Raw genomic sequence first — 15796 nt, forward strand, 5'->3', positions numbered from 1 at the left:
TTGGTTACATATTTATTTTTCTTGAATATATTTGGATCGTGTTAATGATTCAATGACCATTCAAAGTTAGTTATCTAATTACATCTTTTTAAATGTATATATGATACAATGAAACATTTCGTGATTGCTTGAGATACTTAGATAACAAAAGCTATGTCTTAATTGATTTTAATCGTTAATTGACTTGATCTAAAGTGAAATAGTAAAAATTAAGTTTATCTTAAACAAATTAGAAATTATGTTCCTTTCTTATTTAAATATCCAAATCTCTTAATCAAAGATTTTGATAAAGACAGAATTTGTGGCCTTTAACTACTATATAATTGGCTCTCGTGTCTTATCATAAATAGCACAACTCCGAGGTTTTTTAAAAATTTAGATTCATACTAGCTAAAATAGTTTGAAATTGATGGAGAGTAAACTTGTTGAAAGTGTCCTTTCAAAACAAAGTAAACAAGAGAGAAGAAGCACATTGAAATGTGAATATGTTATATAAGTTGTATGAATGCTTGTGTTGGGGATTAGGATGGCTTTAGGCTTAGATTGATATTACATGTTTAAACTTGTTTGAATGTTCATCAGATAGATATGGTGTACTTGTATCTCTTTTGTATTTTGGCTGTTTCTTTACCAAGGCTGAGTAGTGGAGGAAATGCATGTGTGCATCTAATCTCAGAATTCTGATTCTGAAGCGACGCCCACTGTTTTCAAGTTTGGTACAAATGATTTGATTTGATTTGATATTTGATGGCCCTTTGGGCAATGCTAGAGGTCTATGTTGCAACCAAATCACCCTTCCAAAGGCCCCCTTTGGAATTATTACACTTTTTTCACTTTCATTATCATTTTAAAACATAATATAGAATTAAAAATGAAATTAATGATTTGATAATATAAAAACGATTATTGAGTAATTATTTAATCAACTTGGTCAATTTGGGTGGGTTAATATACATTCAATTTGGCCAACTTCCTCTTTTATTGTAACAAATTTCTTCAATTCCAAGCCAACATCTCAAATTCAAGAGCTAGGATTATGTAAAAAGTTTTTTCTTTTCAGCGAAAATTGAGTTAATTAATAATTAATTTTATTATTATAAAATAAATAAATTGGTTTAAAGTTGATTGTAGCGTCAGTATGCATGAACAAAAGAGTCAAAGGGGGAGGCAGCAGAAGCAGCAAAGTTTTAATTGGGTAACTTAGCAGCAATCCGAGGAGCCAAAGGGGACAGCAACGAGGCAAAAGGCGTCTTTTGCCACTCTCCAAAGGGTCATTTATATTAGTATTAATCAAATTCACTCCAATCTTGTTCCTTTTATGTTCATTTCTTCATTTTCTGAAACTCAGGCCTAACACAAGCCAAGTGGTAAAAAGCAAGACCCAACCCACATTTCTCTTCACTCTCGCTTTCTTTGCTCTCCTAATCATCTCATCATGGCCCATTCTGCTGTATCCCAGGTATTTTATCAATTATTATTTTTATCTTTGATTACCCAGGAATATATATATATATATATGTATATTTAAAAATCTTATTATTTCTTTAGCTGTTCTTGAATTTATCGAAATGGGTTTTCTGAAACACAGATTTTGTTTTGTTTGTTTTTCAGGTTTCTTTAGCTGTTCCCATTGGAAACGATATTTCTCTAAGGAGATCTGTATTCAAGGTATTGATTAGTATTATGATTCTGATTTTTCATTCAAAACCTAATTAATTTTTACATTCCTTTTGAGTTTTTGGTTAAGTTGCCGTGGTGGGTAATTTGATTCTTTGGAAAGACTAGGAGTAACGATCTTTACAAGTTTGAATTTTCAGCTCAGGTTGTTAAGCCTTTTATGGAGGAATTTGGACAATCATGTTAAGATGTTATGGTTGAATTTTTTTGATCTTATCTACTTTAATGCGCTGTTGGAGTCAGAATCTATGTATAATCTTGATAACCAGTAACCAAACTTAAACCTTTTCTTTTTATGGGCTGAAATACAGTTAATGTTTTAAGTTTTCATATTCTCTGAGACTAAGAGTGATCATAATTTGTGTCAGAAGAGATTATTTTCACAAAGTAGTGCTACAGGTTGTAGGAAAAACGAGAATACCATGGTCATCTTTCCTATAATATTTAACTATGTCAATTGTCAATACCAACTAAACAAATGCAATGCCTTGTTTGTGATTTCTTCTTTTGTGTCAAGCTTCAATTTCCAAGTTCTGTCATGCCTTGAGGCTCGAGGAGTGTCTAATGTCTATATTCATGCTGCACTTTTGCCTTCAAAACTGTGATGATAAAGCCAAATGATCATCTCTTCTTCTCCTTCCTCCTTTCTTTAAGAAGTCGAAGTTGCTGACTGCAGAAGAGTCATATTGCTCTTTGTTTCTTCCTTTTTCCTTTAAAATACCGCATTGCATTATTGCCACTTCTGAACACATTTAAAATCTTCCAATAAATTGAAGTTGTTGACAGTAAAGAATTAAATAGTTTAACAGATCATTGTTTTAGTGAGATGCTATCTGGTTTATCCCTCTGCAGTAGGTTACAGATGCAATGATGCTGAACTTCATTGGCAGCTCAAGTTTTCTCTTTCTTCATTAATTTCCTACAGTGGTTGTCTGTTATGATAATGCACTTTTCTCATGCCTGTGCATCTTTGAATGTGTCGACAATGGCCAAAGTGAGTGTGGTTGTCAAATGCAGCTTTGTGAACTAATTTGTCCACATGATAGACAACTGTATTCAGCAATTTGTGTTGGGAGTTGTTTCTTTAGTTAATATTGTTGGTGCGATAACTGAACTAGAGTTGCATTGTTTCTTAAGATGTTGTTTCAGCTTATATTTTTTTATCCTGCAAGTTAACCTTCTGCATAGTGCATATGCCAAATTAGGTCTTAACACAGAAGCACTTGGCTTTTTTGCAGAGGAACAGTATAAGCTTTGGTGACAAGTCATGGGTTTCCACCTTATCTTTGGATTTAAAATCACGAAATATACAGAAGAGCAATCAGTACATAGTATGCATGTCAGTGCAACAAGCCAGCAAATCCAAGGTTGCAGTTGCACCTCTAGAGTTGGAAAATGCAAAAGAGCCCCCACTAAATTTATTCAAGCCCAAAGAACCTTACACAGCTACCATTGTTTCTGTGGAGAGACTTGTCGGTCCAAAAGCTCCGGGTGAGACTTGCCATATTGTGATTGACCATGGTGGCAATGTACCCTACTGGGAAGGGCAGAGCTACGGTGTTATCCCTCCTGTAAGCTTGCCATACCTATAATGCTGTGTTTTTGACTGTTTTGAGTTAGTTTTGTGCAGTTAAATCAGTAATTTTTATCCTTAGAATATATCAACTTTAAGCATAGATGAAACTTGCAGTGACGAGAAATCATGCTTGGAACATGGGAATGAGATATTTTTGAATTTTGAATGTCATGTTCACCATCAGTGTCCAGTCGCATCCATTAGTGGCTCTCAATCTCATAGCTTGAAGTCATGTGTATTCTTTCAACTTCTTGTTTTAGTTTCTACTTCATCGATTTCCTTTCTAAAATTTCGTTTGTTTCTACTTCATAGGGTGAAAATCCGAAGAAACCAGGGTCTCCCCACAATGTTCGTCTGTATTCCATTGCCTCAACCAGGTACGGAGATTCTTTCGATGGGAAGACAGCCAGTTTGTGTGTTCGTCGTGCTGTCTATTATGACCCTGAGACTGGAAACGAGGATCCTTCAAAGAATGGTGTATGTAGCAATTTCCTATGCGACACCAAGCCTGGAGATAAAGTTCAGATCACTGGTAAGATCCTTTAATAAAGTGGAACATCTTAATATAGCACAGTTCTCCTACACATCTTAAATATTACTGTAGGGTGATGGTTAAAATTACCCAACGTACAGTTATTGACAGCTAGTAATTCAAATCAATTGGAAATTGCAATACAGACAGCTAGGTTTTAGTAGTTCATAAAATAAAAAGACGGTCTTTAGGTTTTACTAAATTTTACTATGCTGATAGCTTCATAAGGTGTATCGCAATGTCTTAAGGCAATTTTATTGGATGGTCCAACAAGATTGTTACTGAACTGCTTACATTCCAGCCAATTGTGCATTATTTTCTTGGTTGAATTCCACTAAGATTGTCTTGCCATTATCTTATCAAAATACTAATTCTTGTTTAAATCTTTCTCTTGGTTAAGATTATTGAATTAGATTCTTTTTGTTTTTTCTTTTTTTCCTCTTGTTGGTGTTGGCTAATTATGTGGATTTTACAGGAAAATTGATTGTTACAACTGATCACATATCTCTTATTAACTCACTAGAATCTTTCGGCAGGTCCCTCTGGCAAGATAATGCTTTTGCCTGAAGATAACCCAAATGCCAACCACATAATGATAGCTACTGGCACTGGTGTAGCTCCATTCAGAGGCTACCTACGCCGCATGTTCATGGAAGATGTTACATTCAAGTTCCGCGGCCTTGCATGGCTTTTCCTTGGGGTAGCCAACGCTGACAGTCTCCTTTATGACGATGAGTTTACCAAATACCTTCAGGACTTCCCAGATCACTTCCGATACGATCGAGCTCTTAGTAGAGAGCAGAAGAACAGGAGTGGGGGCAAGATGTATGTTCAGGATAAGATCGAGGAATACAGTGATGAAATTTTCAAGCTCTTGGATGATGGAGCCCATATATATTTCTGTGGGCTCAAGGGAATGATGCCTAGGATCCAAGAAACACTGAAAAGAGTTGCTGAGAAGAGAGGAGAGAATTGGGATGAGAAGCTTTCACAACTCAAGAAGAAGAAACAATGGCATGTAGAAGTATATTAGTTTTGCAGGACTGTACTCAAGTTATGCCCTGTCTTTACAGAGATACGGCAGTGTAGCCATGGTAGACAATTTGGCATTTTTCATTTATCGGGCCTTGGATTTAGCTGGCAGCATACATTTGTATGATTAAATAATCGAGCTAGATGCGTGATTAATACAAAACCAGAAAACCTCTCCATTGATGATTGTTGAGTTTCATTTCATCTCGGCTACTTGTGTTTGGGTTGTTGCTTCTTTTCATTCTTATTGTTGAATGCCATCCAAAGAGGGTCCAGCCAGAACTATTTCTTTTTGGACTTATGGAATACAACCAGGCCGTGCTTGGTGAATGTTATATATATATTGCTAGATTGGCTCGATACATTACTAGTTAAGTTTAAGATATCAATGAGTATTTTTTAATGGAAAATGTTAGATTGGCTGGATTAAGTAAGATTAGAGTATTATACAAATAAAATTATTATACGTCATGAGTCTGGATGTAATTGAATTCAATTGTGGCGCTAGCTGTTAACATTAGGATACAAGCTTTAATTAATTGGGCACCACACAAAATGAAAAAAGAAAGTCCAAAGGTGATAAATAGATTTTAATTAAAAATATTTTGGTGATCTTTTTTAAGCTTTATGTTTTGGTCATAAGTCTTGAATTTTTATTTAATAAATACGAGTCAAAAATTAAATTATTTTGGGCTAAATGTTGATTTATTGTCTTCTTCCAATAATAGGCAGAAGACAGATTCCATAGACTACGTGATTCATTCTCGTTGCTGACACCTTACACAGAAACTTTCTTTATTATATAAATTATTAAAAAATAAAAACGCATACAACAAACACAGAATAAAAATCAAAATAATAATTTAATAAAGCTTGCTTTCCATAGTTTTCATCACCTTTTCAAAAGTAGACCTTTTCATTCTCATTCTCATTCCCGTTCTCTCTCTCTCTGTCTCTCTTTCAGCCACATCTGTCTCTGGGTAATCTTTGGATTTGCAATTTCATTTCAGTGGTGAACTTCTAAATACCTCTTTCAGATCTTTCATATCATTTTTCTTTGAATCTCTTAGCGTTTCTTTGACTTTTCTTTTTTATTTTTATTTTTAATTTTCCATTGTTGCTTTGGTTATTGGGTTTCTTCATATTATCCTTTCTTTTAATCATTGGCAAACTCTTGACTTTTGATATTATTGTACCTTTTAGCGGATATCTGATAATACCAATACTGGGTTTTCTCTGTTTCTGTTCTGTTTGTTGCTGAGAAAATGTAGGAAATGAAAATTAATTACAATATTCATTTGGGTTTCTTTTGGATTTTTTTTTTAAAAGAATCATTTGGGTTTTTGTATGGTTCCATTTTTCACTTATTGCAGTTTTGGGATATTGTTATATTTCATTTGAAGTTTTACCGTAATTTCATTTGTCTATTTCTTCTTTTACCTTGGACCACCTTGTTTGACGATTAGTGATTCTTTTTATTATTATCATTTTTCTGACGTTTTGATTCTCTTTAGAATGCAGTATTTGATTTGGACCCCAGGAATGGGAAAAAACGTAGAAGAGATTGAAAAGAAAAATGAACAGAGAAAAGTCCTAACAGAAATTACATGGCAATTTTGTATCCATTTAGCTGATATGGATTGGTTTTCGTTTGGCTTTTTTCTCAGATTTTCAAGCTTTCTTGTTGGCTGATCGTGTTTTGGTAGCAGAGCAATGAGTGGAACTACCACAGGTATGCTACTGTTACATCAATCAATGATGAATGCTTTGAAACTTTCTGGTCATAAATTATAGATGATAGTCATGTTCTCCATGTACTATTATAAGGCAGTACATAGCTCATAATTTTTCTTAGTTAATTATTATAATTTTTTGGTTAATCTTTCCTTCAATAATTTGCAAAATTAAGTTCGCAATCTACAATGGCCAAAAAGAGACAAGTTGCAATTGTCTTTCGCATGTGAAATTTTAAGTAATAGGTAGCTATCTTGCATGGGACATTTCCACACATGCTCAAGCTTCTCTCGAAGTAATTGCATGATGTTTTACCACTATTTTGTGGTTGGCCCATGCATCTCAATTTGAAGAAAATGAGGTGAACAAAGTGTAATGCTACTTTTAAAAAGAGCTAATTTTCGGAATTTGGCTTTGTAGAACTCAGTTGTCAACTTGTTTTCTTCACTAGGAAGTGTAAAAGTTGTATATATAAAGGCCTGAGAATTAGACTGGTGCTAAAGAATGAAGGGATAATTCATATCCTTTATGCCCCTCATTTCTTTTCTTTTCTCCTTTTCCTCTCTACGAACACTTAATATCTGGTTTTGCATTGTTATCAAACACTAAATGCCTAACAGTTCTCTTTTCGGTTTACATAACATTAAGTATAAGACGCTAGAGATTCTCCATTTTGGTGCATTGACCTTAATAGGCATAATTGTGTATCTTTTTTAGGATAATATATCTGTCCTCTTCTTTTATATATGCTGATTTTTGTTTTTTGTTTTCTATACATTAGTTTACTGATTTTTTTTTGGTAAATATGTATTTCCTCTGCAGCTAAAGCAAGATTGAAGAACCTATTAAGTCAGACTGATAATCGCCATTGTGCTGATTGTGGTGCTCCGGATCCAAAATGGGCGTAAGTTTAACCATTACAACTTGCTTAGGTTTTGCCTATTCATTTCTTTTACTATGATGATACGGTGATGATGAAGACAGTTTGATTGAATCAATCAACAACAATGTACAGAATATTTGCTTTTTTATTTTCAAGTCCAGTTTGAAGAAAAGATTTTACTTAAGCAATGAGCATTGAGTAACTTGTTGGCTTTCTTTTCAAGGACAGAGCTAGGTGAGTTCCAAGGGGGCCATGATCCCCACTGGCTTTTCCAAATTCTACTTTATCCCTGAGATTATCTTACTTAATCTTTTTAGTTTTCTTTACTTGGCCCCCTTCAACTTTTTCAAATTCTATTTAGTCCTATGAAAGTTCTTTTTTTTTTCTTTAGTTTTCTTAGTTATTTTTACTTGCCCCTTGATTTTCTAAAGTCTTTATATAATCATTAACATTTTTAATCTATTTTACTTGATACCTGATTAATTGCTTATGAACTTTCTCCTCGAGACTTATGTAATAAATCTTTTACTTTCACAAAATTCCTTTGTACATTTACTGTAGGATTATTTGATGCATTTAACTCTCCCAAATACATGTGTGTGACACAAACTTAATTTCTCGTATAAATGCTAAATGGTGATAGTTGGCTTTTTTTGGAGTTATTTTCTTGTATGATACTTTTTTATATTTTGTACATACAACTTCTACAATGATTTGCTTTTAGTCTATGCTATGCATAGGGAATGCAAATTTACTATAATATTGCAAGATATTTAATAATGTACAATAGTGTATTATAAAAAAAATCATTATACAATAACATCAACAAAATAAAAGATATTGTAAATTTAGTTTTTAATTTTTTAATGATTAAATTTTTATGTATAACTTTGTTGCAAAGAAATTGAAAAAAATTAAAAGCTTAAATACTAATCTTATACAAAATATGATAGCATCCCATGCAAAGTGTTGGTGGTATCTATCAGGAATATTTAGTCCTTGATGTTAGGAGAGTGTGGCGCCTGCTCTAGGCACTATGTGTCTCTCAAGTTGGTGAAACGGCCTAATGGGCCCTTGTCTAATTGGGCTTGAAGCTCTTGGTATAACATTTGCCTCAGATCATGGTGATCATAAATTTTTGTCTTGGATGTAGTCACTTGCATTGCTCACTATTTGTGTAAATTAACTTTTGGCGGTTATGTTTTGGGCTTGTTTATCTTTTGGCGGATGTTTGCCATAGTTGTTCGGGTGGTTTTTCGCACTTATTTGATTTTGGTGGAGGTTTGCATTGTGTTATAAATTTTCTAAAGAGTTGCACTTGTAAAATTTTTGAATTTTTGGATTGAATTTTGAAAAGCCTTAATTTTCGCAGTTCATTGAATTAGTGACAAGAAGTCTCAGACCTAAAGTGACATCTGGTTTTGACAACTGTTGTGACACACAAGTGTGTGATTTCTTTTTAACAGTTAACATCACGACATGCTAGGTTGTGTGACTGCATGCAATGCCATGTGACTACATGTTTTTGGGTGATGTCGGTTCTTATGTTTGCATTTGCTCACTTGCAAACGTTACAAAGCACATGGATCGACGTAGTTGGTGATAGTTTAAGTGACTCTTTGTTTGAGGTGTTTGTTGGTCATTATAAGTTGGGTCAAGGGGTGAAAAAAATTTTCACTTCCATTCTTTTTGCTTTTCTAGTGTTCTCGAGTTTTTGAGTGCTGGGTCGTCTTGCATTGCAAGCGCTTTTTGCCATCTCTTCCATCATTTTTTGTTAATTGTCTTTCATCATCTACTGTCGATATTCTAGTAAGAGTTTTTCACTTGTATCGTGTAAAACTGAAGCATATGATGGGAAGGCTAAGATTAAAGACAACCAGTCACGAGGGTGATCACCTTAGTTGCCCCTGCGCCTATCAAGGGCTTCAAGACCAATTAGCCAAGGGCCCATTAGGCCCCTTCACCATATTGGGAGACATGTGGCGCTCAGAGCAGATTTCACATGCTCCTGACATCGAGGAGTGAATATTCTTGACAGTTTCCACCAACTGTTTACATTGATCTAAGGTCAAGATTTAGCATGTCCCAAAAGTTATGGGCTTGCTCTCCCTCCTTCCTTATGTCATCCATTTGCAACTAAAGTTTCAAGGGATTAGTAGATTCTGAGTTGATTTTGATGGTTTTAGGTTTCTTTGTTTTATGGTGCTAAGGTAAGTTGACACTTTCTTCTGGTTTCTCTACTTGGTTGGCGTTTGGTATTGGTTGGTTAAGGTTTGGGTTGGGTGGGTAGACCGTTTAGGGGAGGGTTGAAAGGGGGCTTGAGTGGGAATTGGACATGACTACTCTCATTCCCATAGACAACACCAAAATTTTGAGGTCAAATGGAGAAGGAGCGGAGCTGAGTTGACTGGAAGACTTCTCTGAATGGTCTGGAGAGCTTTATTGGTTGGATCGAGGACAAAACTTGCAAAAATTGGGTCATCAGAGGGTTTCTATGATGCCCTCTTTGATGCGTAAGTCAACAAGTGAGTAAGGAAAAAGGGAAGAAAAAGTGGAGAGAGAGTGAGGTTATACCTTTTGGGACTTCTTCTCTCTTATATATGGGAAGTACATCTTGAACTAATAGCACACCATGCAAAGTGTTGGTGGCAGCTGCCAGGAATATTCAGTCATTGATTTCAAGAGTGTGTCATGCCTGCTTTAGGCACCACGTGTCTCCCAAGTTGGTGAAAGGGCCAATGGGCCTTTGGCTGATTAGGCTTGAAGATCTTGGTATAACACCTACCTCTTAAGCAAATCCAAACAAATTTATGAAAAATTTTATCTTGATTATCATAATGGAGATTTTCATTCTATAATATGTGCTTGTTTACCTTAGGAGAGTAATAGGAGCCTTTTGGTGGCTATATGCCTTTCACAATGAAGATTTATTTGGCCCATTCTTAATGAATGTTATGATTTTATTTGATAACTTGGTGAGATGCACTTAGTATATTTTTAGCTGAAATTAGCTGTGTTGAACTAGCATGAAATTAAATTTTTATATAGAAAGGGCATCTGATTTCAAGTTTGAGGATCAAAGAAGGATGATAATAAGAAATCAACAACTCTATGTCTGTTCTTTCTGTTATTCCTTAATTTGCTCAACTGTTAACCAGAAAATTGGTGACATAAAGAAGAGTAAATTTCTTTTAGTTGCATCATCATATGTATGGATTTTTTTGTTCCCTAATTTCTCCTTAAATTAAAATGAAATGTTAATTGAGGAATAAAGGAAACATTTAAATTAGAAATCTTGCATTTTCTTGTCAAGTAGTGTAGATTTATGGTTCATAAAGAATTAAATATTTAAGACAATTTCTTTAATTCATGCTGGATTCACATTATTTTGTGCTAGTTTGTTATTTACATGAAATTGATTTCAGCACTTGCGTAACGTTACATGGAAGTGTCTTTCATAAGGCCTTTCTAAGTTGACAATGCTGAAGATGAATAGTGAAAAGCTTTAGAACGTAACCACATAAAGCACATAATCTCAAGCTTGTGTATGTATATTTGTTTGTGGCATGAGAAAGGATTCAGAAAATCACTTGACAATTGTATTTTCAGATCAGCAAATATTGGTGTCTTTATATGCTTGAAGTGTTGCAGTGTGCACAGAAGCCTCGGTACACACATCTCCAAGGTGACTACTATAGGCTGCGTCTTGTTTAATATTTTTGTTCACTCATGGAATATTGACTCCTCAGTGGGGAAAGATATGAGAGTTTCTGTTGGCTGCTTATGGCAACATGGTTATATACTTTATCATAGACAATTTGTTTATCTGATTTTTAGAATGGAGATTTAATTAAATGAATCAGTAAAATTGGAAGATCCAAGTATTGGGTAGTAGGTGTGTACTTTAATAATAGAATGTCAGCACAGCTGTGATTTTAGACAATTGATAAATAAAATGTTTGTTGGATGAACTCAAATTATTGTGCGGAACTGATACATGGCAGAAAAGTCAGCTGTAATGTAGTGGGTTGGTTGTTGTGACCATAATACCCGTTGAATCTTTCATAGTTTAACTGAAGTCTTTCACTTGTTTATGTTATCCTTGTAGATTTTTTAACTGTAGATTGTTGTGACCGATTTGCTCTTTTTAAGGACTTGACTTTAGGCTATTATGTTTTTTTACATAATTATGACCAAATCGATATCTATATCATGCTAACAATTCCTCTTACATAATCCTCTTCTAGTTGATGATACTTTGAAATTTAGTGTGTTGTTGTTCTTTCTTTTGTTCTTGTCCCTTGTTCTTCTGCTGACAGCAACAATACTTTCTGATGATCCCAGGTTTTATCTGTGACATTGGATGAATGGTCTGATGATGAAATTGATGCCATGATTGAAGTTGGAGGAAATTCCTCTGCTAATGCAATCTACGAGGCATATATACCAGAAAATTGTTCAAAGCCTGGCCCAGATGCGAGTCATGATGAGCGGAGGAGATTCATCAGGTTATTTTGGTCAAATTTAGAATCTGTCTAGTTGTGAATTTCCTTGTGACTTCTCTCGGATGCCTTTATGTGCTCTAAACCTTTTTTTTCCTGTTCAGACCATTCCTTTTGTTGGGACCTGTTGACTGGATTTAGATGGAAAGGCATTGCTTAAACTGCTGTAACCTTACCATGACTTACCGACAAACCTATTTTATTCTTGTTCTTTCTGTGTCTGTTCTGGAAGCATATAGCAGATTTGATGGATCAGCCATAGCTTAGATGTTATAGTAATTACTTATTTCAAATCTTCCTGTAGGTCCAAGTATGAGCTTCAAGAATTTTTGAAACCTAGCTTGCGGATCACATCAGGGAAGAGTTCTGCTTCTCTTCGATCAAGCTTTTCTAGAAAGATTTTGGATAGTTTTCGAGTAAAGTCATCAGAAAATTCGGTAAAATCTTTTACTCTTTGTTTCTTCCATTCCGCTTCTTCGTCTCAGGAACCACAATGAAGATCATGCTACTTTGTAAGAGATGAACTTGGGTACTTGCTGCACAGCTATGAGCACTGAACATGTAGATGGGATGCTTCTGTTGCATTCTGTTGTAGGCTCATCTTGCATTCATTTTTTTTATGTCAAGATCCAGAATTATTGGGGGTGTTATATTTTATGTGCTGCTTGTTTATATGGTTTTGAGTTGGTTCATGTTTATTATTTTGGAAAAAAAGAATGCCTACACTAAAACCTGGCAAATACCCACATTAAGGGTTGCACAAGTTGTGACTGTATTCTTTCTGAGAAAAGTCAAGTTAGTATTGACATCAACAATTAAAATACCTTAAGATGGATGAACTGGCTATATCTGCTTTGGTTAATAACTTCAATCTGTTTGACGTGAAAGTGGTAACAGGAAGGCATGGTAGAATTTATTGGGTTACTGAAGGTCAAAGTGGTAAAAGGCACAAATTTAGCCATTCGGGATATGATGACAAGTGATCCTTATGTTGTCCTGACTCTTGGGCAGCAGGTTGGTTGCTTTACATCTTTGGTCTTTATTCTCATAACTTAAGCTCAAAAGTTCTGTCAAGGTTATACATTCTGTGGTTGCTACCTGTTGACATTCTCAAGGCGTAGACTGTTACAAACTATGTTATTGCTTCTGTCTCTTTCTCTCTGTGTGCATGTGCATGCATGGACTTGTGGGCATTTATGCTTTAGGTTACATCAGTATCAATTCTGCATGTGGGTCAAGCTGTTGATATCATTCACTAAGTTTTGATGGTGGTTCAGACCTCTATTAAAACTTCAGCTTTTGTGGTACTTTATATATTTGTCCTTCTGATTGAAGCTACAAACATACTATGTGGATATCTGTTATGTGTTTTCTTTTTTGCTATTTGTGAGTAATAGCTTACATTATTATCAAAACTGAGAAGAAGATTACTAGTTGCTTTAGATGGTGCTAGTTCTTTTACAAATGATAACGATGGGTCTTTGATCTTCTTAGACCGTTCAGACGACTATAATAAAGAGCAACTTGAATCCAGTTTGGAATGAGGAACTCATGCTATCTGTTCCTGAGAACTTTGGGCCTGTGAAGTTGGTAAGTGTGTTTTTCTTCCCAATCTATGTTATTAAGAAACTTTGTTGTTGCAAAAAGTTGACTATTTTTAGAGAACTATTACCCTCTGTATGTATGCAATATGAGAATTGTGGTTCTACATATTTTTGAAGTTCTATAAATGGCAATGAGGCTGATTGGGTTGGATTGGGGTCAAGTCATATAAACTTCATGTATTTGGCTCCAGTTTAAGGGCTGTTTAGGTTCCAGTTGTTTTGGTTTCGTGTTGGCTGGGTTTGGGTCATTTCAGGTTTTGAGATGTTCCAGTTCATTTAGCGTAGGTTCTGGTTATTGAGGTTTTAAATCCATTTGAGCTGCATGAGAACAGCTTTTCGGTTTGTTGCCTCTAGGTGTGTAAAAGCAGTAATTGGGTGGGACAGCAGTGAGGTCAGGTTATTTCAGTTTCACGTCATTTGAGGTATTTGGCCATTCGTTTGAGTCATTTTAGATTTGGGGTTGCATTTTCAAGTTATTAAATTTTCGAGTTAATTTGGGCTGTGTCAGTCTGGCTTTGAGGAAGTCAGATTAATTTGTGCAAACTCTAGCATTGAAAACGGAAAATATTCTGTATTGCTAAATACTATCTAAGTACTGGATGTTTCGGTAGCTATTTCGCATTTGGAACACTTTATGGTTTTATTTGGGAACGTTGATGAATTGCACATTTACATGATCAGTACTCAGCAATTTTGAGCTCAAAAACTTAATGCATAGTCAATGTAAATTCCTTATATTCTAGCCACTCTTCCTGTTTGTTTGCTATCCTAATTGTCCGTAGCTGTGCTGGATGAACAATTTGACCAGTTGTTCATGGTTTCATTCTCAATAATATGGTTAGACAGATAAAACCAATGTCTAATTAACTGGAAATAAAGGGAATTGTATGCTGGGATCGTGAAGCAGACTTAACCCTGTGACTATCTGTTAAAAAAGGATGGAATTAGAATTCTCAGATTTAGTCATGCTTGATTTATTAGAGGCTGGAAATTCATGGGAGGTGATGAGTCTTGAGCCTGGATTGAGGCACCTGTTACATTGACTATCTATTGAGAGGAGTTTGGGTTAAAGTTCAAAGATATTCAGATAAAAAAGACAGTTACAGGAGTGTTCAACAGTATAACAGACAGAGGGAATCATTTCATGTTTTCCCCTGGTCATCAAAGGAGAAAGGAAAGTGAAGATATTATTGGCATTTCTCATTAGCTACATTTCTATATGCCCATTCTCTAGTCAAATCTCTCCATTAGCAATGGTTATCACCAGTTAATAAGAGTTACTAAAAATTATTGTACTTAACCAGGAGTTTCGCATATAACCTTCTAGATTATGTGGTTGAACCGCTGGTGCTTTCATTACTATTCATTCATTCATATGAGATTTCATGCCATTTTAAGCATAGTGATGATTGGGTTCCTCTAATCTGTTGAACTTTCACATTGCACATTGTAGCAAGTGTTTGATCATGACACATTCTCGGCTGATGACATAATGGGAGAAGCAGAGATTGATATCCAGCCCTTGATAACATCTGCAATGGCATATGGGGACCCTGAAATGTTTGGAAATATGCAGATTGGCAAATGGCTGAAGTCCCACGATAACGCCCTCATAGAGGACAGCATCATCAACATTGTGGATGGGAAGGTGAAACAAGATGTGTCACTCAAGCTCCAAAATGTTGAATCTGGAGAACTATATCTAGAGGTAGAGTGGCTGCCTCTTGATCAATAAGTAGTACATTTTATCATTCTTCCTTCCACCCAATAAAATCAGTCACTGTAATATTGATTCTTGTCCATATGGAGTGGAAAGTGGAAACATACGCTTGTCTTTATTTATTGTATGTATTGTATTTATTCATTTAACACTTAACTCATTTCTCGCTCCTCATTTTCTTGTAAAATTTTGCTGAAAGGCTTCCCTAGTAGAGGTGTTTAGGAGTCGAGCTTGAGTATGGATTTTTAAGTCCAAACTCGGGTTTGAAGTTTGAACTGGTTAGATTACTATATCAAAAGGGTCTTTTTTTGGGAGATTTATAAGTTTATTTGTAGTTTCTTCATGATGATAATTAAAATTTGTATATCGTTTTACACTTTTAATCTAAGAATATAAATTTAAATATTTATTTTTTATTAAAAATTATATTTTTTTACTTAATTGATTTATTAAGTTAATTTTTACACGTTTACGTTAAAATTTAAAATTTAATTATTTCACTTTTATAAATTTTTACATCAAATCTTTTTTATATA

General features: G+C 34.8%; 2 protein-coding genes across 4 annotated transcripts; both read left to right on the forward strand.

Moving 5' to 3' along the window:
• Window positions 1-1129: 1129 nt before the first annotated feature.
• On the forward strand, window positions 1130-5021 carry RFNR2 (root FNR 2). 2 transcript variants are annotated; one of them, XM_021442781.2, is made up of 6 exons: window positions 1139-1270; window positions 1349-1459; window positions 1612-1668; window positions 2916-3248; window positions 3566-3785; window positions 4322-5021. In XM_021442781.2, the coding sequence occupies exons 2-6, from the start codon at window positions 1436-1438 to the stop codon at window positions 4816-4818; spliced, it is 1131 nt and encodes a 376-aa protein (XP_021298456.1). In that variant the 5' UTR covers window positions 1139-1270; window positions 1349-1435; the 3' UTR covers window positions 4819-5021. The 2 variants fall into 2 exon arrangements, with proteins under 2 accessions (XP_021298455.1, XP_021298456.1); XM_021442780.2 differs by having other exon boundaries at window positions 1130-1459.
• A 556-nt stretch (window positions 5022-5577) lies between these two features.
• Window positions 5578-15574, forward strand: LOC110427072 (putative ADP-ribosylation factor GTPase-activating protein AGD13). Of its 2 annotated transcripts, none has more exons than XM_021442463.2 (9): window positions 5578-5797; window positions 6485-6549; window positions 7374-7455; window positions 11044-11119; window positions 11779-11942; window positions 12241-12373; window positions 12834-12950; window positions 13431-13526; window positions 14994-15574. In XM_021442463.2, exons 2-9 carry the CDS (start codon window positions 6531-6533, stop codon window positions 15273-15275), a joined length of 969 nt encoding a protein of 322 aa, XP_021298138.1. In that variant the 5' UTR covers window positions 5578-5797; window positions 6485-6530; the 3' UTR covers window positions 15276-15574. The 2 variants fall into 2 exon arrangements, with proteins under 2 accessions (XP_021298138.1, XP_021298136.1); XM_021442461.2 differs by having other exon boundaries at window positions 5579-5829.
• The last annotated feature ends 222 nt before the right edge of the window (window positions 15575-15796 follow it).

Source organism: Theobroma umbraticum, unplaced genomic scaffold (genome assembly GCF_002168275.2).
Source record: "Theobroma umbraticum cultivar Fairchild unplaced genomic scaffold, ASM216827v3 scaffold_228.0, whole genome shotgun sequence".
NCBI classification, from domain to species: domain Eukaryota; kingdom Viridiplantae; phylum Streptophyta; class Magnoliopsida; order Malvales; family Malvaceae; genus Theobroma; species Theobroma umbraticum.